This window comes from Symphodus melops (genome assembly GCF_947650265.1).
Source record: "Symphodus melops genome assembly, chromosome: 6".
In the NCBI taxonomy this organism is placed as follows: Eukaryota; Metazoa; Chordata; class Actinopteri; order Labriformes; family Labridae; genus Symphodus; species Symphodus melops.
In genome coordinates this window covers 10764323-10786670 of record NC_136696.1, presented here as the reverse complement: position 1 = coordinate 10786670, position 22348 = coordinate 10764323, and the positions used below count along the sequence as shown (strand labels likewise).

At 41.4% G+C, this 22348-nt stretch overlaps 2 protein-coding genes across 2 annotated transcripts in view; both read right to left on the bottom strand.

Annotated features, from left to right (window-relative positions):
• The window catches only part of carmil2 (capping protein regulator and myosin 1 linker 2), a 40829-nt gene extending 36452 nt beyond the window's left edge, over positions 1 to 4377 (bottom strand). Inside the window, exons 1-7 of the mRNA XM_079346277.1 lie at positions 4025 to 4377; positions 2996 to 3096; positions 2599 to 2649; positions 2249 to 2308; positions 1959 to 2080; positions 288 to 385; positions 62 to 132 (exon numbers count right to left, since the gene is read on the bottom strand). Of these exons, the coding sequence (XP_079202403.1) occupies positions 62 to 132; positions 288 to 385; positions 1959 to 2080; positions 2249 to 2308; positions 2599 to 2649; positions 2996 to 3096; positions 4025 to 4121 (600 nt within the window). The 5' untranslated portion in view covers positions 4122 to 4377. The remainder of the gene's footprint in view (positions 1 to 61; positions 133 to 287; positions 386 to 1958; positions 2081 to 2248; positions 2309 to 2598; positions 2650 to 2995; positions 3097 to 4024) is intronic.
• Positions 4378 to 5625: 1248 nt separating this feature from the next.
• On the bottom strand, positions 5626 to 19290 carry LOC306825497 (transcriptional repressor CTCF-like). Its single transcript, XM_079346278.1, is given in 19 exon segments — positions 5626 to 8337; positions 9246 to 9488; positions 9632 to 9764; positions 9876 to 10058; positions 10247 to 10407; positions 10508 to 10657; positions 11213 to 11333; positions 11499 to 11632; positions 11714 to 11884; positions 12948 to 13110; positions 13203 to 13415; positions 13519 to 13698; positions 13793 to 13912; positions 14063 to 14205; positions 14307 to 14487; positions 18797 to 18862; positions 18868 to 18911; positions 18914 to 19010; positions 19012 to 19290. Coding segments are annotated over 19 exon segments (2790 nt in total). The 5' UTR covers positions 19051 to 19290; the 3' UTR covers positions 5626 to 8089.
• Positions 19291 to 22348: the final 3058 nt, after the last annotated feature.

Here is a 22348-nt window from a genome sequence, read left to right as displayed (position 1 = left end):
AGCCCTGTTTGGTATACATAGCATATGTACATGTTCCGTGCATCATTACAGTAATTCTTACCCACTGAATCTCTTCTCTAAATGGTATCTCATTGAAATCACACAGAGCAGCATAGGTTTCAGAAAATCCTCCTGAAACAATGTTTTTAAACACATGGTTGTTCAGTAGCTGAGAAAGGTTCAAAGGTTTCTCTGATAAGTTTTTTAACACTGATCATGCAGAATAGCCTTAACTGTCCTGTTATAGATATCATCTTTACTTGTCTATACTGAGTAAAAGCACACACCACAGGGTCCTGGCTGATTGTGGAGCCGCTCTTCTATCACACCTGTCAGCTTAAGAAGTCTTTGCTGCAGATCAGGGGGAACGGTCTTCAACAAATTTCTGGGGATTGAAGGGAAAATATACTGTGTTAGCCCAACATGGTGTTACAAGACAAACATTCAACAGTCACTGTGGTATTGTATGGGCCTTATGAATGCTGCATTCAAAAAGAAAAACCCTTGAAAATGTCTGGAAATGTGTGTTAAATAAATGTCTGTAAAGTGCTGTATAAATGTGTGCTTCACAGAGAGGTCAATGCTGCAGAAGTCCCTTTAAGTCTGCCTGTTATTATAAATGCAGGTTTGTGCAACAAGGCGTCAGAAAGCTCATTTGAAAGTCTCACCACCTATTACAACATGGTATTTATTTGTAAATGATTGTGTTGTTCAGAGGAAAACTGAAGATTAATAGTATTCTTTAGTTTGTGGCTCCACCACAGGTGGATGCAAAATGTCTGGTTCATCTTTACTTTGTACCATAAGCTACTAGAGGAATCTTCTTTTTCTGTTCAAAGCCTTGTTTTGCTATTCAAAATCACAAAGTTGTATCACAGTTTACCTGTTTTATGAAAGCTGCTTTCTGACTTTGCTAGCACAAGAGTTAGTTAATAACTTAGCATTCGTTAAACTATTATGCTCTTCTTCCCAAACTTCACCTTTTGGTTTACCATCAACCTGCCACATGGAAATTACCCTGTGGCTATAATCAGTCATATTCACATCTTTATGTTCATTTATGTGCACCGGCCCTATTTCAATAAATCAACAAATGAGAATGAATTTCCACGCCAATCCAAAAAACAAAGATGGCTGCCACTGAAATTTAGGATTTAGGACCAAAACCTTTAACCACTGACACCAACCATCAAATGTACATATTGTTACATCAGTTAATGACAAGTACACATGCTATCAGAGTACACACTGTACAACTGTAGCCTTCAAACCTCAGTTCATTAGCCTAGTTATGGCACCAATGGGGAACTCATGACACATTCAATGTCACCTCCTTAAAAACGCTTCAATGATCGAGAAGTTTGTTTACAATGAAATTAATACTTTTTATTGTATTTATTAAAAAATGCCTTCATACTTCAAACTTTTGTCTTTACTTTTTGTACACAAAGTGGAGAATTAGGAATTAGATCCTCAAATCATGATAATCAGTTCATCATAGTAAATACATTATAGTCTGTTAATTGATAGGCTACTACCTTTGTGATGATTTATCATTTTCTTAATAATAAACCACTACAGTTTTACCAATTACACATAATTCAATTAATACTAAAAAACTTAATCAGAGTCACTTTTTTTGCAGGGATTTTATTCCTAAGTAAGTTATACTATAGGCCTTATAGGTTAGATTAGGTTTGTTTCGTAAAGATACTTTAACAGGACAAGTTCACAAAGTGCCTTACAAATTTATAATAAATAGAAGAGCATTCATGAAGTCAAGTTTTACTACTCTTTGTTTAATCAAGTGCTTTTCATTCATATTTGAAACTGAAAAAATAGAAAAAGAATGAAATTCCAACTCTGAATGTAAAGTATCATCTAATAACTTATCTCATCATTGGTGTGCCTGTATATATATGGGTGCTATAGGTTATAGGTGGTGCCATGAGACTCACAGTGGCGAGGAATTAGGAAAGGTCCTCTTGAGTGAAGCAGTAATGTGACTGACCATGGACTCCAGATCTTCACCATGTAAGACACTGAAAGAAAGAGTCTTCCTCTCTGTCTCTAAGACAATCTGCAGCACAAACGACATGTCAGACATGTTTGATGCTTTGTATCAGCTCAACACTGACTGTAGAGAAATGTTACTTTACATTTGACCACAAAATACATATTCTGTATTCTGTTTTAAATTGCTTTGTGGTGCTATAATAAGCTGAACTGAATATTATACACAAGTTACCTCTGTGAGACTGTGAATGTTGATGGAGCGAATCTCCAGGTAGCTGAAAGTGTTCTCCACCTGTACACACATAGACATGGACACGACTTGAAAACACTGCATACGTCAGGTGAAAGGTTTTTGAGGTGTTGATGTGATTGTGTTCTACAAATAATGTAAAAATTGAACAGAGGTATACACATTTACTCTGTAACCCTTTACCAAACCCCCATGATCCTTTACATTGATCTTGTGTCAAATTAGAAAAAGTCAGAATTAAATGTTTCACACTGAGAAAATATCTCACCCAGACATTTCAGTTCTTGTGATAAAATGTACATAATGTTTGTGGTGTTTGTTTTATGATTTACCCTGACAGGGTGCTTGTTCATAACCAGGTAGCCTCTCCACAGACTCAGCACCTAAACACAAGGAGAGACAAGACGTTGGACATGTGACTGACAGACCTGCAGCTCCCTCTGCAGGAGCAAGCTGGCTATAACATGTTGCACTTGATGTAATACTTTGCACCAGTGTTATTATGCTTTAGTTCATTTGTGGTGACTTTACATTGAGAAGAAAATCATGTAAAGGTCTGGTTGGGAGCTTTCAGGGCTATTGGGGGCTTTTGTTTGACGACGGGACTCTCTAAACCGAACAAGATTTGACTTATTTAACAAGAAAACACTGATGTTTTGAAATATGTTAAAATGTCTTGTATTGAAAATTGAATAGAATATCCTCAGGAGGGATTTTTCCATCACTCACCATAAACCTGTTGGCTGATCTTTCTCCAGGCTGACTTAAGTTCAGAACAACAGGAGTCACCAAACAGACTCTGTGAGGCTTCAGCAGCTCTGAGATCTGATCTACACACACACACACACACACACACACACACACACACACACACACACACACGCACACACACACACACACACACACACACACACACACACACACACACACACACACACACACACACACACACACACACACACACATACACACACACACACACACACAGACACTTTATATCAAATGTGTTGCTGAATATCTGAACATAAAACTGTGATTTCATTGCATCTTCCTGAACACTTGAACAAACTTCAGGGATATCGTTCCTTTAGTTAACCAAAGTTTAAATCATTTTGGTTGTGGCTGTAGCTCAGTCCGTAGAGACTGAAGGGGAGTTGCCGGTTCAAGTCCCGATGCAGAACAATATATTGAAGTTGGTCTGATAGCTGAAGAGGTGCCAGGGCACTTCCCAAGCAATGCTGAGGTGCCATTGAGCAAGGCACCAAACCCCCCAACTGCTCTGGGGCGCTCCCTGCGTAACAGCCGCGCTCTGACATCTCTCCACTTATGCATGTCCACAGGTCCTGTTTGTGCAGGTCTATGTGTGTGAGAAGCATGTCACTAAAAATAACAGAGCGTAAACTGAATGTCCCCTCTGGGATTAATAAAGTATATCATCAATGAATTATGAGCAACACGCTTCAGTCTAACACAAAGCATTAAAGCAGAACACAAACTGAACTGGAATCACTCTCAAACAAGGTTAAATCTAAATGTTGGCACTATGAGGATGTTAAACAAGGACTATCATTTTCCAAACGGGTTCCTCAAAACTTTGTAACTGCATGAAATAGAAGTATTTGCAGTAAATCAAACAAATTACTGCTATTTGCTCCATGCAGCGTTGATCAGCTGCTGCTCTCTCTTCTCATGAATCACATCGTCATGGAGATTTAAAGCTACATTTTTGATGTTTAAGATAAAGGAAAGGCATCTTACCTCGCAGGCTGAGAGAAACAGAGTCCATCCTATCCTGTTTTGTTTGTTTTAAAGAAAAACGCACCTGGTTGAGCTGTGATGATCTTTGGCTCCACATTCAATCTGAGATAACTATCCTTGCTGCCCACTGACCCGGTCTACAGTTTTACATCACGTGAGTAAAAAGAAAGATTTTTTTGTGACAGGAATACTCATCAACGTTTCCCACTAACAGATGCACGTCTGCATATAACCTGCTGTCTCTTTTCCACTTGTGCATGTCTGCACACATACGTCACTTTTACTTGCTTTTGTGCACATAGTTTGCTCTCAAACCTTTTACATCCTGTTCCTTGTTGTGAGTCACTATTGTAGTGAATTTACAGAGAAGAGCAATTTGGCAGGAACCCTTTTAACTGCCGAAGCGCCCCCGCACATAAAATCACCACAGTCAGGAAATCTGCACTTTCACATACATAGAGTTATCTGTTAGAAGAGGTGTCAATGTACTCCTTAATGTGATCACAGATTCATGTCTGCCACAGTTGGCAGAGCAGAGAACAGGATGTTTTGAAAACGGTAACTTCAGCTGAAAAAATACAACTCTTCAAATTAAGACTGAACAGGTGATTAAATAATACATTTTTTATAACCCTTAATATTTTCTTCCTATGTGACATCTGGTGAAAGGCTGTTTCATTCACCTTGATCCAGCAGGGGGCATTATAACATGCAGGAACAATGACGTGTATTTATCTCAAATATTGACTTTGTCAGTGCTGACAATGCTTGAAATGTGATTAGGTACAACTCAAAATGTAAATCCTCAATCAGAGCTGTGCTACCTAATAGAGAATTAGTCTAAAATTTAAAACCATGATGACTTCAATCAACACAAGGCCTGTCATCGCTGGCTGTTCCTTCTACACTACATGGACATTTTGGGTCATTTTTTAGAAGTCATTGTTGGAGGTTTTTGAACTATATTTAAGAAGTAAAACCTTTATCTAAAAATCACTATAGCTCAGATATGACATGTACTTTTACCTCTCACGTAATTCTTCCTCTAATGCAACAAGTTTGTACTTTTGTTCATTATATAGTCATTCTTCGAACGTGTCGACCTATGCTCAGCCATTTCTCTTAATTCTTCACAAAGAAATCTGTTTTTTAAACTTACCTTATTCTTCATTAATTTGAGGGTCAAATGATGCAACATGTGATATCAGGAGTAGCGACACAGATTAAATGTGTTTGCATGCTCTCTTTTCAATGAAGCAGATTTTTAGATATGTTGATACAAAACCAAACATGGCGACTCATACAGGACACTGACTTATTCACCTCATCCTGGGCTCTTATCCACGACCTTTCAGTAAACAATCAGAACTATGTTAGATGGTAGATATTTGAAGAATGTTCAAATCAATCAATAATCAGCATTTTGGTGTTATTGGTGTAAGATTACTGCAACAATAAATTCATCAGGGTGTTATTTTGATCACTATCGTATGACGCTTCAACCTGTAAAAGGTCAGCTTGTGACTTGAATAATCCTGCAACCATCATCACACCTCGGCCCCAGCAGCCGTTCACCTGATGGAAAGAACAGAAGCACGCAGTTATGGGCCCATCAGATTGATTTTATTTCTCATCCTCTTTACAGTGTCAGTTTCACAAGGAGAGGACAAAGGTCTGGTTTTCAAAGAAGGGCGTTTCTCACCATTCTGAAACAGTTCTCTCAATTCTTCTGCTGAATCAAACAAGGGATGTGCAAACTAAAAACAAATATACTGCAGTCAAACACCCTCTTCCATTCGTGCTCCTGATCAACATGATAGAATGATAATGAAAGTTTCCTTTTTTTACACTCACATTTTGTTTCTCAACTATTCATAGTGAAGTCACAATTTGTTGCATGTGCATTATTTTTTAAGACTTAAACCCGCCTCTAACAACCGTACTGTACGTCCGTGGTTTTTACAGCATAAACCGGGCTGAACTTTTAGCCTAGTTGAAGAGATGACTCTTTCATGGATGATTGTTTTTGGATTTGGACTGAGATCTGACAGAGCTGAACCTGATTAAGTCACATCGCACAAAACAAAACCTCTTAAAATGGACTTCCTTTCGATACCATTTAAAAAACCTGTCAGGAAAAAAAAAAAAGCATAAAAGCTGCTTTGTCTCTGATGCAGCTGAACTTCACTCAGTATCACTTCGTGTCTTCTATCATATATTCAGAAAGATCTGGTTTCTGTACAGATTAATCTCACACTGTAAGCACAAGGAGATGACCTAAATGTTGTTTTATGAAACTGAACCAAGCGGCAGCTGTAACATGGCCATAAATATGAAGATTTAAGACAGCATCAGAACATATACTTAAACACAGCCAAGAGCAATATTTATCAGACCGGCGAATCAAACTGGATGTGTATTCAGATGTTGGTGGTTAAAAGGTTTTCTGTGTGGCAGCAAAGCATGATGGGAAGAGAGTACCGGGTATGGCACCAACACATTTATCACAGACATGAAAACCTGAACGTCCCTTTGAAACCAATTCATCTCCAAGTCTGCTGATACATGTTAAAGGTTCACATAAGCAAAGAGGGTTTAAAACCTGTATGTACATGCAAACCACCTGCTCCAGCTGGTTATATTGAGCCTTTTTTACAAGGGGGTGAAGGGCTGCTGCTTTTATCTTACAAAGCAATGTTTGATCACTTTAATTGGTTTTAAATAAATAAACGTCATTTAATGTTTAAGGGTCAATTTGTTATTTGCAGCCCGGGCTTTACCTTCTGACACACTGTGGGGTCTACGTGTCTTAAAGAGCCTGTCAGTGACACACAACAGCCTCACTCCAGTGACACAAAGCAGCACTTAGGTGGACTCACTCCAGCAATAATATGTCAGGAAAAGCAGGGCCTAAGTTTCAATAGGACACATTTATCCTGCGACTTAAGGTAAAGGAATGTTCACAATTTGCAAAATAAGTACAAAACTTAAATATGTTCATGAGTACTGTCTAATAGTCAGGCATCAATCAGCTTATGAGATGGAAACAATCGACAGTCAGAGAAAGAACATAAATATGAATGACAAAGATCTTCCAATGGTTATCAAGAGGAGAAAACAGGAAATAAAACTCGATCTTTATCTACACTGGTGCTGGGATACTGAATTGGCAGCTTTGTGACACATTTCATTTGCGCAGAGCGACAGAGTGAGGATGGCTGCTGGAAGTGTCGATGTCACACACGTGTCAAGTCATGACTTTGTCGTTCGTTTGACTGCGTTTACCCGAGCCACCAGCTCCTGTTTGAAAACAAATTCCATCTTTTCCTTGAGAGACGCTTTCATTGACAAACTAATCAAATAAAAACAAGGAGCGCGAGTTTAACACAGGCAAAGAGGGAAAATCTAACTTTTGGGCGAAAATAATGCAAAGAGTATCTGACTGAGAACAGGTACTACGTGTCATTAGGATAAACTACTTTTTTTCTATATATACACATATAAAGGCTTGAATTAGCAAAGTCAAGTAGTTGCAAGAAGAGCAAGCAGGAAATCAAGGTGAAAAGTAGTAATGTCCTTATGTCCCCTTTTGGCAGAGCAGAAAGGAGAGAAACACGAGCTGCAGAGTGCGTGGGCAGGAACTGACACAGGAAGTGGCTGTGGGTACAAATTAGTAGCAAAATACACAATGATTCATTCAAAAGACATTCAAACTAAAACAAGCTTTAAAGAGCAGAGAGAAGTCGGTCGTTAGCTCCGATGATATCTGATTATGATAAGGGAGAGTACGCAAGTGTGTGCAGTGGGATCATGTGTGTATGCGTGTGTGTAATGCATGAAGTATATGGAGGTGGAGTATTATGATAAAGTATTTACATGCGGCTTCCCTTCTTCGTGCATGTTGATTTGTGCAGCCACTGCAATTGAGGCAACGTGGCCACCATGTGGAACATCCGGTGAAGGCCAAAGATGTGAAAAGGTTAACGTGTGTTTGCCAATTATACTCACAAGTCCATCTGTGTGTGTGTGTGTGTGTGTATGTGTGTAGGGGGAGGGGAGGCATGTTCATCGGTCCATCATGCTCAGGATCATTTCTGGAGTCAGGTCTCCGTTGGCAGCTGTCACGGTTGTTTCCTCGTTTACTGCCAGCTCCACAGTCTCCACCCCTTCCCCATCAAGCCCCACCCCCTCCACGGTCAGAGCCACACCCTGCTCCGCGGGACTTGTTGCAGAGGCGTCGCCGTCCTCCTTCTTCACTATAATGTTCTCCACTGCGCCGGTGCTCTCGTCCTCCACTTGGATGATGGCAGCAGCTGCACAACACAACATCACTCATGTTTAGGGCTGCATTCAGGGGGAACAGTTGTAAAAAAAAGAAGAGACTTCTCCCCCTCCCCAGTTTTCCTATTTAAGCCCCGTTTCCACCTAGCAGTCTGGTTTGGATCAGTACAGTTTGGAAAGCAACACAGGAAACAAAGAGCAACATTCAGCATTTCATCTACTTTGTCATTGTTTCCCTTATACGCATTTAAGTCCTGAAATATGACCGCCACTGCTGATTTGGTTTTGCTTTTTAAGAGGAGAAAGAAAAGTAAATGAAAGCACTGTGAGAAGAAGTAAAGAAAGGTCAGAGCTCCAGCTTATCTCTTTAGAAACTAACATTATGTTATTTGCACTATGGGATCAAATGTGACCACCGCTGCAGACTTTGTTTTTAATGAGTGGAGAGGAACAGGGAAACAAAAGGATAGGAGAAATAACTTCATCGTATTTTGCGTTACAGACGCTTGATATCAGGACAGTTAACACACCTCTGAGTGAGACACTGTGCATCGGCATGTGGCTCTTTGTTACAAAACACAATCAAGCTTTGTTTCAGAGAAGGCCGTGTGCCGTGAGGAGAAATACAGACCAATAAAACAATCGACTGGATATTTAAACACGACGGTGTTGTGTTGGTTGTTTTTAATGCTGCTGTTGTACGGGACCAATCAACGGCCTGCAGGGTTTAACTCCACCTCTTACGGTCGGATCGATATACTTAGTACCCCAACAGAAGGGTCCTAAAAAGTAGGACGGTACAGGTCAGTAATTTGGGGATCTTTATTGGCTTTAGTTTATGGAAACGGCTCAAAATGTGTGACGAACCAAAACTGAACCGCTTGGTGGAAACGGGGCTTTAGGATTATAACATGTTTAATAGATGCCGTCATATTCTCACCAGCTAAAGGTGCCTTGGTAGCCACTCTGACAGGCTTGCTGGGTGTTGGGGGTTTTGGGGCGTTCTTTGGGGGACGTCCTCGTTTCCTCTTCACGGGTGGCTCGTCAGGAGCGGGCACCGGGATGGCAGCAGGAGCCTGGTCCAGTTCCATACTATCTACCTCCTCCTCTTCTTCTTGCAGCAGTGACGCTTCCTCCTCACCCTCCACGTCCTCCTCGTCATCTTGCTCAGCATGATCCTCCTCTGAAGGCCACAGAGAAAAGAGCAGACGGGTTAACAAAAAAACGTGCCAACAGCTGCTCCTACTCTGAAAATAACCCGAACCTTGGTATGACCAACTTCTCAAAACCTCAAGTCCCCACGAGTATACTACGTGTCATTCTCACCGCTATCATCGTCGTCTCTCCTGCTCCTCATCTTCCTCTTTCTGCCCCTCCTTCCTTTCTTCGGGGTTTGAGCTCCGTTCTCAGCCTCCTCCACCTCACCGTTGCAGTTCTCGGAGTGGCGAGCCATGGTATTCTGCAAAAGAAAAGAGAAATTAGAATGCCGTTGAAAAATTGTACAACTTCAGTTATTAGAGCCAAACTTGAGAGTTCACGCCAAGGTGTGCTTAATGAAAAGGGCCCTTACCCTGCGGGTGAAGGTCTTGTTACACTTGGGGCAGACAAAGGCGGTGGGGACAAAGTTGGGGTCATGGTAGCGCTTGAAGTGCATGTCGAGCAGCTGCTTCTGTCTGAAGGTCTTTTCACATTGACTGCAGGCGTACGGTTTCTCTCCGGTGTGGGTGCGACGATGCATCACCATGTGGCGCTCCTGAAAACGAGAGAACGTTAAAGAAGACTGACAGACAACACACAGGGCTGCAATGCAATACATGTTCATAAATCCTACGGATTAAAATGTGTCTTTAAAAACAGCGGGAGTGGAACTGAAATGACAACGACTGGCAGCAAAGTCAACATATAACAGAACTTTTTTTTTTTTTAACTGGGTGCACAAACCTGGCGACAGCAGTAGTCACACATGTCACATTTGAACCTCTTCTCATTCTTATGAGACTTCTGATGCTGGATCAGGGCGTAGCGCTCGTGGAAAACGGCGTCACAGTAACGACACTTCTTCCCCGTCTCTATGAACGAGTGCTGCTTTCGGAGATGGACGCCTGCAGAACACGAAGAAATACATATCAGGTCGTATCACTCAAGACGTGATCTGTGTGGTGGGTGGAAACTGTTTCTGTTTTTTTTGTTTTGTTTTGTTACCCAGGTCACTCTTGCGTGCAATCACTGTGTCACAGTGTGGACAGTGGAATTTGGCCACATTCTCCGTGTGTTTCTGCAGGATGTGCATCTTCATGGTTCCACTCTGAGTGAAGCGGGCGTGACAGATGTAGCACTCGTAAGGTTTTTCTCCTAAGAACAGGATTGGACAAAAACATGAGTTAATCACCACGCCTTCATTACCTCCTAATATTATATTCATAACGTTGGACTTCTACAGACCCATGAGCAAAACAAAACAGCAACCTCATAACAGAGTGCACTTTCCTGTCGCTGCACTGTGTTGCTACTGCTTCTAAATCTCTGCAGCTCACAAGCTTGAGCGTCAGCCATGAGGATGCGAGTGTGAAGCTACAGCGATGTGTTGGGGATTTGTGGGGAAGCATTGGCAAAGGTTTGAAGAATTGGGATACAGCTAGCTGTATATTTGTTGGCTTTGGGCAATTTGCTGGTCAATGTTGAACTCTTGTAATTGGTTGATTCCTTTTTTTTTCTGACGGGGCAACATGAAAAATGCAAAGTGATATATACGTACAGTCTGGTTATACTGTGATACATGTCAAAGGTGCGGCTCAGAAGGTGATGATAAGCAAAAAACAGACTTTAAAATCTAATAATGTTAAACATGCCACTTTGACCTTTTACCTGCCTTTGTTAACACAGAAACAGTCCAGGGATGACTTTTACCTGAGTGTGTCCTCATGTGTCTCTTCAGCTTGTATGTGTCTCTGCTGGCGTAGCTGCAAAGGCTGCACTGGAAAGGACGCTCGCCGGTATGGGAACGAATATGACGCTTTAGTTTGCTCACCTGCACGAGACGCACACAAACAGTCGTTACGATGACAAACTGCAGCACTATCTGAAACCCACGTTAGTGTTTAGTGAAAATGTTCATCACCTTAATTTCTTGGTGGCGACACATTTATGGAGAACAGAACTCCAGCAGAGTGTACGAACATAAAGAGAGTCTCACCTCCACACTAGCATAGTCACACATGGAGCATTTGAAGGGCTTCTCATGTGTGTGTTTGTAGCGACGATGACGAACCAGCTCTCCACTAGTCACAAAAGCCATGTCACAGTCTGTGCACTTGTGTGGACGTGTTCCTTAGGAAAGAAAAAAACAACCGTTAAATACTTGTAATGGTCTTGTTGGGAGCTACAGTTGTATGTAGCGTAGAAGAGTACCGGTGTGTGTGTTGAGATGGTTCCTCAGCAGGGTGACCGTCCTGAAGGCTCTGCCACACAGGTGACACTTATGAGGCCTTTCGTCCGTGTGGCTCTTCATGTGTCTGTCCAGGTTGGAGCGCCGAGGGCAGGTGTAGCTGCACAGCTCACACTGGAACGTCTTCTTCACTCCTTTAACACAAAAATGAGACACAGACCTCAAAGTGAACCCCAGTCTCAAAAAAAAAAAGAACCATAACACAGACCACTTTTAGTAATCATAGCTTAAAATTTACTAATGTAGACAACAGAGTCTGGAAAATAAATAAACATATGTATATGTGGTGGGACTTTAACGCGTTTGCCTCATAAACAGTGTGGAAAATTTTTGTCATTGTCCGTCCTAGCTACGAGCTAGCTTTGCCACAAGTACAAACAAGAAGCGCTTGCAGCCCAAACTCGACCAAATGACTGTCTTCAGGACCAAAATGAGTAATTCAACGTCTGATGAACTTATAAATACACTCTAAATTGGTTGCTCTGGACTGTAGACCACTTTTAGTGGTAGAAGATAAGAGGTTAGAAAATGTGCTACTGATAGCAAAGTGTGATACAACGTTAAAGCTGCTGTGCAGAAAAACTATTTCAAACAAGATCCAACAGCTTTATGAAAGTGAAAAGCAAGTCCAAGTTAACGCATTGTATTCATTCATCCACCAAAATCCATTTAGATTGACAAGTGTTGCTTTTTAGGGCAAATATTGGGATGCACTTAAAATGTGATTTATTAATTACAATTTAATAAATTCCCTCTCTCTCTCAACTTATGAATCTGACACCTGTCTGACACCTGTAGTCTAAAAGTTCAAAAAACCTAATCTGGATAATAACAGTTGACCATTTCAAACATTGTATTTTAGAATGTGATTTGGCACCAGACATGAAAAGAGGAGTCAAATAGAAGAGACGTATAGTAAAATTGAATACATTTAAAAAAGTAAATATTGCTTCCATGTGTCCAGATCTATTTTTTATAGGACATGAATTTGTGCCCATAATCAAGGCTTGCAGACTTCACTGCATTTCATCTGAACTATTTAAACTTCAACATGGGAACATTTACTTTAACTAACCCAACTAATGTGCAAAAAAAAGTGTATTTCTGAAAAGGGCAATGCAAATGAAATCTCACAAACAATGACTGAACGTTGGTTTCCTGTCATGCTGTCGATCAAGCACATCGTCTTCGTCTCACCTTTCTTCTTGATCTTGGTGGGTTTCGGTGGCTTCATGTTGCCCACCACCTTCTCAGCGTTGACCTCAGACAGAAGGCCCTCCTGCTGTTCTTCTTCAAAGTCATACACGCTGACATCCATGTCTTTGTCTCCTTCAGCATATCGAAGACGACTCTTTTTACCCTGGACACACGGACAGTCATGAGACCCCGTCGTTAGCTGACTACTGTTTCACACCTACAACAACTGAGACTTGTACCAAACACTTATCTGACCTTTTTGGTCTTCTTGGCAGCTCCGATTGGAGGCTGATAGTCTGGGTCTTTTGCCCAGGATGGGTCTTCGTTTGGAGGCTGAATGGACTCATCCTCTCCTTCTTCCAGCAGCTGGTGGCTACCCATCTCATCTTCCTCCTCTTCAGGAGGGGCAACTCCTCCCTCCTCCTGCTCCACTGTCTCTACTTCCCCATTTGCACCAACCTTAACTACCTTTAAGACAGATAGACTTCATGTTGAGTCAGTTCACCACCATGAACAAATTAATGTGTGGCGTTCCTCTGCAGGTCTCTACAAATGGAGCTGCTCTGTGTACCTGGAAGCCCTCAGGCAGCGGCAGGGTGTGGCAGATGACCGGGTCTCCATCCTTAGGCATAGCAGTGGTGTCTACATAAGTGCCTTGCTGCAGGGCCTCCACAGTCGAGGCAGAAACTGGTACCTGGACTAGCTGGAGCTCACCAAGACCCAGAGCCGCCTGTTCCTCCATGTTGACCACCTGAGGACAGACGGTGTCGTGGTCAGGGGAAACTACGGCGCGTCATTGAGACAAACTCAAAACAGAGATGTAAGATGACTTCAGAACGGCTCACCTGTAGTGTGATGATTTGAGTCTGGTCTACTGTTGTTACAGTTGCTTGATGCGCGGAGCCTGCTACTCCTCCGACAACACCCACTGTAGTCGTTGATCCGCCGACTGCAGCTTCTATGACCTGCAAATTGACTCTGAATTAATCGACTGTTAAAACAGAGAAGGACACCAGACTCACGCAAGGTGTCTTACTTCTAAGTTATTTTATTCCTCAACCTCCTGGGCAACAATCATACCAAACCAATCAGAATGCTTCTCATTGGGAGCTTACCTCTGTCTTCATCTGTAACAAGGTTGGATCCAGCGAGTCCATAACCATCATTTCAACCCCTGCTCCCCCGTCCACACCAACCCCCACCGCTGCTTCCATCAGCTGCTGCTGGGCCTGGCTCGCTACCATTCCATCTCCATGACCTGAAACGCAACATCTCAGAGTCAGATAGTCGACCACTTTCCACATAAACCTGTTATCAAAAATAAAAAACTCTTCTGCACATTGGTTGACTGATAACGACCTTGCTCCAGGACGACTCCAGCCTGTCCCTCTACGACGCCGCCCGCCTCAGCCGCCTGCTGGAGGAGGTCAGCCACCATCGCATCCTGGCTGTGAACGGCCTGGATGGAGGGAAAGTCTTTGGAGGGGACCTCCACCACCCCTACACCCTCAGTTGGCCCTCCGTCCATGATGGGTAGGAACTGAAACATCGTGCAGGACAAAATATCATGAGGCAGTGTTTGTGCTTCTTGTTGAGCCCACTGGACGCCGATTGGCTTCGTGGCGACGGAAGGAACCAACGGTTTAAAATGTTAATTAAGCATTTACAGAATAGCATTAATTTAAAATAACTATTTTCTCTTCCTGTAAAATGTTTCAAATGTCTCATGACCTCGTCCTGCTCTCAGCGCCGTTCAGTAATTCAGTTCAGCTGTTTCTACTTTCATTTGAATACGATGAGTTTGAATAAGAAGAGATCTCTCTCTCTGACATTTACTTCTTGTGGAACAGTGGGTTTATTTTTTGGGCTGCTGCTGGTCATGTCAGGCTGATTGTTTGGGGCCGTGTCTATAGGTGAGTAGCAGGATATTGAAGTTATAAAAAAATACCTTTAACTAATAAATGATTGTGATCTCAGTATTGATCATAATAATAGTGATTATCATGTTGTCCAAAACCGTGCAGTCCTATACCTCAGCTGTCTCACAGTTGCAGTAACTCAGAACGGTGCAGGATTACACGTTTCTGTTTAACTGGTGACCAAACTGGCTTGAAGTGTGTCCTCAGAACAAGTGAAAGATTCATTGGATGCTTTGAATCACAATCTTTTTGACTGGTCTCTCTGTTTGTCTACAGCTCCCTGCACGCACTGTAACTCTTTACTGCCAACTTCTGGTCCAAGAGCTCAGTCAAAACGTGTGACTGGGGGTTAGTGAGTCCCAAATGTGACGTACCGGAGCAATCTGCAGCTTGATATCGGGTGTCATGGTAACCGCAGAAATGAAGAACCACGGTGAAAACAATATCACAGCGATGAGCGGTGGCTACCGCCATAAGAGCACTTAAGCCCCGTTTCCACACAGCAGTCCAGTACGGATCGGTTACAGTTTGGTTTGATTAAGCCCGATCCCGTTTCCACAGCCACCCGTGCCCTATTTGGTAGGCGGCGTGTAAGCCGGATGATGATAGCCGCTATGTAAATAGCGTCATATGATAGCAGCTAACCGCTAACAGCCAACTAATAAATTCAACAAAGGAGAGAATCGCGGCACAATCAAAACCAACGCTGGAGACATCCAGCAGTTCATCTCCTCTGTCACTGACATGTGACTCTTTATTACAAAACTCAATCAAGCTTTGTTTCACAGTAGGCTGTGTGCCGCCAGGAGAAATACAGACTGTATATTACAGTCAACGGTTTAAACACGGCAGAGTTTTGTTTGCCGATGTAACACAGGAAGAGATGATTCTTTCAACCAATCAGCGGACTGCAGTGTTTAGCTCCACCTTTTCGCGTCGGCTTCACATTCTTGGCACCCCAACGGAAGGGTCCCAAAAAGTGGGACGGTACGGATCGGTTTTTTGGGAATCTTTCCCGGGATTAGTCTGTGGAAACGCAAAACTGAAAAATGCACGCCGTACCGAGACGAACCGCTCGCTGGAAACGGGGCTTTAGTCACCTCACATCACTTTTTGAGGGACACACAGGCAGCTGCACTGCTGTCTAAACCACATGTAACATCAACTCTTTGTTAACATCTCGGCCTTCAGGAAAATGAAGAGCTGATTAAGACGATGCACTTTGTCAAATCTAAAGTTAAAGATCTGTCACCTATAGACACGAGGACATGTCTCATTGGAGCTCTCACCTCGTAAACAGGCCTTTATAATATGGCTCTGCAAGATTATTGGGACTTTTACTTATTACTACTTACTATTTTATTGTTTTCTAAACAACGCAGTGACAAACATGTCACACCACAACGCAGTGTGAGCACAGACGACACTGCACACACACAGCAGAAATGTGTTGCTCTGGACTGTAGACCCTATATGTGCCCTATAATATACTACTGCACTGCAATGACAGTTCTTTTTTTTTATTAAACGAAGCGAAGTGGCGACAGGTACATCACGACAGACTGAGTGCTTAATGAGTAATGGTCTCAACTGGCACAGTTAAGTCTGTACAGCGTATCAGCACATGTGCACGTCCTCTCTCTCTCTCCATAGTGAAATTATACCAAACAGATTTTTGAAGGATGAACTGTCTTGTGTTTTTTGTAGGCAAAAGGCTTCAGAGGAGGTGACTGGTGCAGTTTGTTCCTGTCACTTATTATCACAGCACTATTGTTGAGATAATGATCACCTCAGTAAAAGTCACAATCTACATAATCTTTAATTCAAAAAACTTTTTAAAAAAAAGTAATAACTTTACTTAGTTAAAATCTAGTGGGCTATATATTATTACATACAGACCAGACCCCTAATTCACAAACAAATCTGCTTGATAAAAAAAAGGGGGGGTGCAATAATACTGCACACTGTACTATAAAGCCAACTTGGACAGCCTTACGGTTCAACTAAATGTTCACTTAACTCTACTAGTGTTACCTGGAACAGATGTGAAAAATTGAATATCATCATGATTTCTGTAGACTTGACTGCAGTCTGCTGGGTTGTAATATCTGCTGACAGCCCTGAGCTTTCCTGACTCAGACGCATGCTGCTAGCTCACTGACCCTGCTAAGCTGAGGGAGGGAAGAGGGACATGTTACACACTTCCACATACAGACACACTGTACATATTATATTCTGTTCGCCACATATCTGCTCACCCGAGGCTTCAGGCTTGCTACCTGAAAGTCAACCTAAAGAGGGTAGGGGCAACAGATGATCAGTGTGTGATCCAATCTGTAAGGTAGAGAAACGCCTCAATGAAGGACCTTCAAAAGTCTTCTTGTTCTAGTTTCTGCCTGCACTGCTTGTCGGACAAACAACAAATAAAGGCACACAAGAAACAAACAATATATGAAATAATGCAATTTATGGCAAAATTAAGCCACTTTGTCAAGTACTTCAAATAAAGTGTGTTTTTTGTGGTGTTGTTTCTATGAACTGAAAAAACCTGTGTAATGCTTTTAGGATTGCATTTGATAACCTTAAGGTGCTTTAGTCACATTTCAGAAGCCAGAACCAGCAAATGATTAATGTGAAGGATAACTAGAAACAACAAAAAAAGATCTTCACATTTAATACCTCACATCATATATTAAACAATAGCCTGTAATATCAGTGTTATCTTGATGATTATTTGTGTTAGCACGTAAACATGTTTGTGTTTATGTTGTAACACGTCAGAGAGGATGTTATAAAGGCCTACATTAATGCTCTTACTTTCAAAGTACAATAAAATTACCACAACATGGCAATGATAGCGAGCACCCAGCTGTCGCCTCCTCGCACAGCAGATAATATAGGAGGTATTTTTGTAGCTCTCCAAGCCGAATCGTAGAGGGAGCTCTCTGCTATAATATATATCTGAGGCTATGATGCTCTAGGTGGGCTTAGAATAAGAGACAAGCGGGAGAAGGCTGCAACAACACCACGGAGCTACGGCAGGAAAACTGAAAGAAAACGACATACTCTCCCCTCCTCCTCCAATAGAAGATGGCTGATTTGAGGAGCACACAAGCCGTGTGTTTGTTGTTAGTGAATCAGTGTCGATCGTGATTACTGAGGATCGTGTTTTTATCTCTGAATGCTTCGTCACTGTTTTCCGCGCTTGGCCCTTACATGTTCGTGCTGTTTTCATTTCTTCCTGAGCTGACTAACATGTCGATTAAACTCGACATATCAAAGATGCAGCTGGATTAGATAATTCAACCAAAGAGCATTCCGCTTATATTTGCGGATTCAGTCTCTTTCAGACGTAACGTGACTAAGGGCACTGGGTGGGGAAGGGCCTTTTCCCTCTTTGCTAACCTAGCTACCGTTACATGCTAACATTGTATCTGTACAGAAAGCTCTTTCGATAAATTAATGAAGTAACTCCACAGTTTTAAGATAATTGTAACCTGTGTGTTTACTTGTAATCCAAGGCTATTTTTTCGTGCGTGTAGGCGTGTTTTGTCGGGACTCTGTCGTCTGTTAGCTAGTGTTAGCACTAAGTTAAAACCGCCAGTTTCCATGTCGTCAAGGCTGCAAAGACGGGAAACAAAGAAGCGAGAAAATGGACGCCTCGGCCTAAACTCTCCAACCAAAACATCCAAGTATCAGTAGCTCATCCTCGATAATTGTGCCACCGTTTCTCTTAAAATGGAGCGGACTGTGTGTATATTTGTGAAAAGTTGGGTTTTTAAACGTATTTAGACGGGGTTTTCGACAACGATAGAGGGAGACAAACACTCTCCGACGAGCTGTCCGGACCCAGAGCCCCATCGTGACACCTAGAGGCCGATTAAAGATCCTGCAAACTCCCCACTTATCAGAAAAGTAGTGATACTTTACCTCTTTTTTAGTGTGTTTCTCCTCCCTGTTTAACTTGGCCGGAAGCAGAGAGTCTGTGCTACAAAGTTAGAGATGCTGGCAGGAAAAGCAGGCTTCTTCGCAGTTTGTTTTAATCCTCTCCCGCTTTAGCAGAGTAGCCTCTGCCACAAAATGGCAGTTGAGCGCTCAGTGCGCCTGTGCGGCCGCTGGGGGGTGGTGTCGAAGCTGCTGCACTCACCCTGATTGGCCAGGAGGGGCGCCCCGTCGGAATACATTGAAGCCCATCTATCACAGTGTGGAGTAGAGCCGCTTTGAGGACCCTCGGAGATATGAAACTTATTATAAAAAATAAACCTCAAGATGTCAAAGGCTAAGATAGATAGATAGATAGATAGATAGCAAGCACAGTGGGAAAAAACATTAATTTGAAATGCATGGATGTTAAAGGATAATTGAAATACTAAAATTCTTTATAAATGCTTCTCATAATGACATCTTCAGGGTGTTAGTGAGAGGAACGAGAAAAAGGCAGACAGTTCCACCTATAGCTGTACTCCTGAGCTGCTACCATTGGCTAGTGTTTTAAAAAAGCCTAATAAAGATTTCCTGAACCTCTCAGGCCTGTTCTAGATATGTATAAGTAAAGTATTTTCTGTTTCTAAAAAAAACGTATTTTATATGCATAACTTATTCATTGTCAGGAACAGATTTAATTTGCTGTGACAAGATCAGATCTGTCAGTGACCATTCACAAGTACTAACCATTAAAAAGGACTAGGGACATTTAGTCCACAAAAAAACTCTGCCATCATAGCTTCAATATGGTTAAGAGATTTACTGCATCATATGATCGTCAAGGTGTTCTCTTCTTCCAAATTTTAATTCAGTCTTTTGCATGTGCCCTAAATGCAGCATGCATTACATTTAGAGCACTTTATTCAACATGTTGTATATCAATGCTCTGAAGTGTTATGGACACAAAAGACCATAGAGATCCTCAGACGAATGATAATGAGGTCGAGGCTATAGTGGTATTTGCGTGTGAATGCATTTCACTATAAGAAAACACAGTGGCACATGAGAAAATCTTTAAACATATTTTAATAGCTTGCATATATTTGACACCAGATTTCCTGGAAATATATCTTCGCAAAGAAACAAAAAAGGAATAGAACATTTAGTTTCCAATGATGCACATTTGATCAAGATTGTGGAAAAAATATACTGTGCTGCAGTGGTTTTCCACTGTTTCACACTCTTCATTCTTAAATAAAGCATCTCATTTATGTCTTATTGCATCTATGTTACTATCAAAGCTTGAGGCACTTAAATACTGGGATGCTTATTGGATGCAGAGGTAAAGCTGCAGATTTCTGCTTTTCTATACACTATGCAATGAATATAGAAATAGCCATTATTAGTGAGTTCCCACATGTGACATGAGTCCAACATTGTGATTCCAGTGACAATGCAGCTTCTGCTGCTCATTATATGCTGAATAAAACAACTAAACATCCAAATCAAACAGTATTTGATCTACGAGTTGTCTGATGAACCCTCATATCAACAACCTCCCTTCATGTTTGCCATCTGAAGAGGAAATGGGCTATGTGTTAAAAGATCCACTCCATAAACTCAGACTTTGCATACGTACATACATTTGTTATGCCCAAATTCTTACTTTTTGTTCGAGTGACTTTGATTAAAACATTCCCTTTCCTTGTGACACAAACTTTTTTTGAAGCATAACACCTCTGTATGAGTGGTCACATCCTTAGCACTGATTTGTAAGTTTTCAGAAGTACATCTTCAATACAGTTTAGTGTTACCAAGAACATCTTAGTCAGTTAAAGCGACGTATAAGGCTTGGCACATTGTGATTGCATTTCTATAGTGTTTAAAAGAACTGTTTTAAGTGTGTAGCATGTTAGTAAAAGATCACATGTTAGTTTGACGTTAGAGGACACTGTTGTTGCATATAAATGAGTGAACTGAAGATGTAGCTACAGCCACGCTAGCTGTGAGGTACAGCAATTTAAAATACATGCATGTGTCTCCATGCCAACCAACACGTCAACTAAGATAGAGCTGTAGAAATCTCCTCCTCTTTTTGCAGATATGATTACTTCTGACTCTAAAAAACAAGATGGCGACAGTTAAAATGGAGGCTTCAAAAATGAATCCACAAACCATTGACCGTGGTCAAAGTGGCCATGCCCACGTCTTACATACATGCTTTTATTTCGCAGGTATTTGTTTATACAAAAGATGAAATTTGGCCTGATGGTGGCACTGTATCAGTAAACTGAATGAGACTGAAGCATGTCTGTACTGTATATCTGTACTAACAATATGCTGTAATTCTGCAGAGATGATCTGACAGTCACTGTGCTCAGGAAATGAAAAAGGCAGAGGGCCAACATCACTGTCAGTAGTGTCTCTGTGAATCTGATGAAACTCGATCATAATAAAGAGAAACAAAAGGGGCTGGGCATTGGCTGCAAAATGTTTGAGGCTTTTTTAAAACCTGTGATCTACGAGCCCGAAACCTGTGTGCTTTGAGGATCAAACTGTTATTTCAAAGTGAACTAAATGAACGTCCTGGACTGATTGATCTTTACTCTGGGATCTTTTGTTGCCTTTTTAAAAGATAAATTCCTCAGCTTCAGTCCATGACAGTTTCACAAATACTCAGCAACTCTTTACAGGACGCCCTGCACAAACAGCAGACCTGTGACTGTTACAGAGAGCAGTGTCATCACTAAATCCGTTCATCATGCTAAAAATAATCATTGCAATGGTAAAAATACATCTCGTAAAACACAGAATACATTTACAAAACAAAACTCTGCTAAGATAAAACAATGTACAATTTGAAGATAATAAATTCTAGTGGCATGAAGTCATATTAAATGAATTTCCATAAAGAAGAAGACAAGTGAATGGCACTGAATTGATTGAACCATTTTTAAATTGCAACTTAAAAAGCTTTAAATAATCTCAATGTAGATCTACAGTGTGAGTCATGCTTTTCTTCACTTTTAACCTGTTGCCAAATTAAATGACAACATGCATCTTAAAGGCCTGAGAGACAGACATTGGATTGGAAGACTATTCACAGTTGACAAGCAAGTAGCAGCAGAGTTGCTGGTTTGGGTTCAGCTTTATGTGTAAGTGTGTCGTTGACAGCAGATGTTTTAATCTACAGTATCCTGCAGGCTTTCCTCCTTTAATACGCTCTACTGTATCCTCCTGAGTAACACAGTGAAGCCCTGCCTGCTCAGTCGCTATATAACTTTATCATACAACCCGCTCTGTGAAGCCACAAGTTACACATGTGCACTGAAAATACTGTCAGATAAAGTGTGGTTTCTCAATACATCCAGAAGGCAAACTGCTAAAGCTTCGTGTTGACTAAAATGTGTTACTGTAAAAAAAAAAAAAAAAAAAAAAAAAAAAAGAGGAGTGGGAAGTCTGTCACTTTTACAACATCAGAGAAGAGTCAATTTTAAGTCAACAAACATGAACGCTTTGAGGAGAGACTATCTGACAGTTTCCAAAACTAATGAACAA